The sequence below is a fragment of the Cariama cristata genome, unplaced genomic scaffold (genome assembly GCF_000690535.1).
Source record: "Cariama cristata isolate BGI_N322 unplaced genomic scaffold, ASM69053v1 scaffold24252, whole genome shotgun sequence".
In the NCBI taxonomy this organism is placed as follows: domain Eukaryota; kingdom Metazoa; phylum Chordata; class Aves; order Cariamiformes; family Cariamidae; genus Cariama; species Cariama cristata.
In genome coordinates this window covers 687-1,082 of record NW_009605848.1, presented here as the reverse complement: position 1 = coordinate 1,082, position 396 = coordinate 687, and the positions used below count along the sequence as shown (strand labels likewise).

Below are 396 nucleotides of genomic sequence, written 5' to 3'. Positions count from 1 at the left end.
GCCCCCCTCAGCTACCACGAACGGTCCGACTCCGTCTCCTCCCCCGTCAGCGGCAGCAACAACCAGCTCAACACCGGCACCGGTGCCCAGTACGTGGCCGACTTCAGCGTCCGCGCTCTCACCGACCTCCAGTTCGTCAAGGTGAGACGGGTCCCCACCGGCACGGGGACAGGGACACCGTCGGTGGGGTCTGGCACTGCTCCTCACCCCCTCCCTTATTATTTTTACCCCGGCACAGATCACGCGGCAGGAATACCAGAATGGCCTGACGGCCTCCCGCATGGACAGTGGTCCCCAATCCCCCGACAGTAACGCCCCCAAACCGGATACCGGTTTACCGGAGAAACCAGAACCCTCCGCCCCTGCCGACGAGACCACCCGTCTCCTGAACGAGAG

At 64.6% G+C, this 396-nt stretch overlaps 1 protein-coding gene across 1 annotated transcript in view; it reads left to right on the top strand.

The window, feature by feature from the left end:
• Positions 1 to 396, top strand: part of LOC104158491 (metal transporter CNNM4-like) — a gene marked incomplete at its 5' end in the record, with an annotated part of 7,899 nt that overhangs the window by 7,360 nt on the left and 143 nt on the right. The window contains 2 exons of the mRNA XM_009696158.1: positions 12 to 141; positions 239 to 394. Coding sequence (XP_009694460.1) covers positions 12 to 141; positions 239 to 394 — 286 coding nt within the window. The remainder of the gene's footprint in view (positions 1 to 11; positions 142 to 238; positions 395 to 396) is intronic.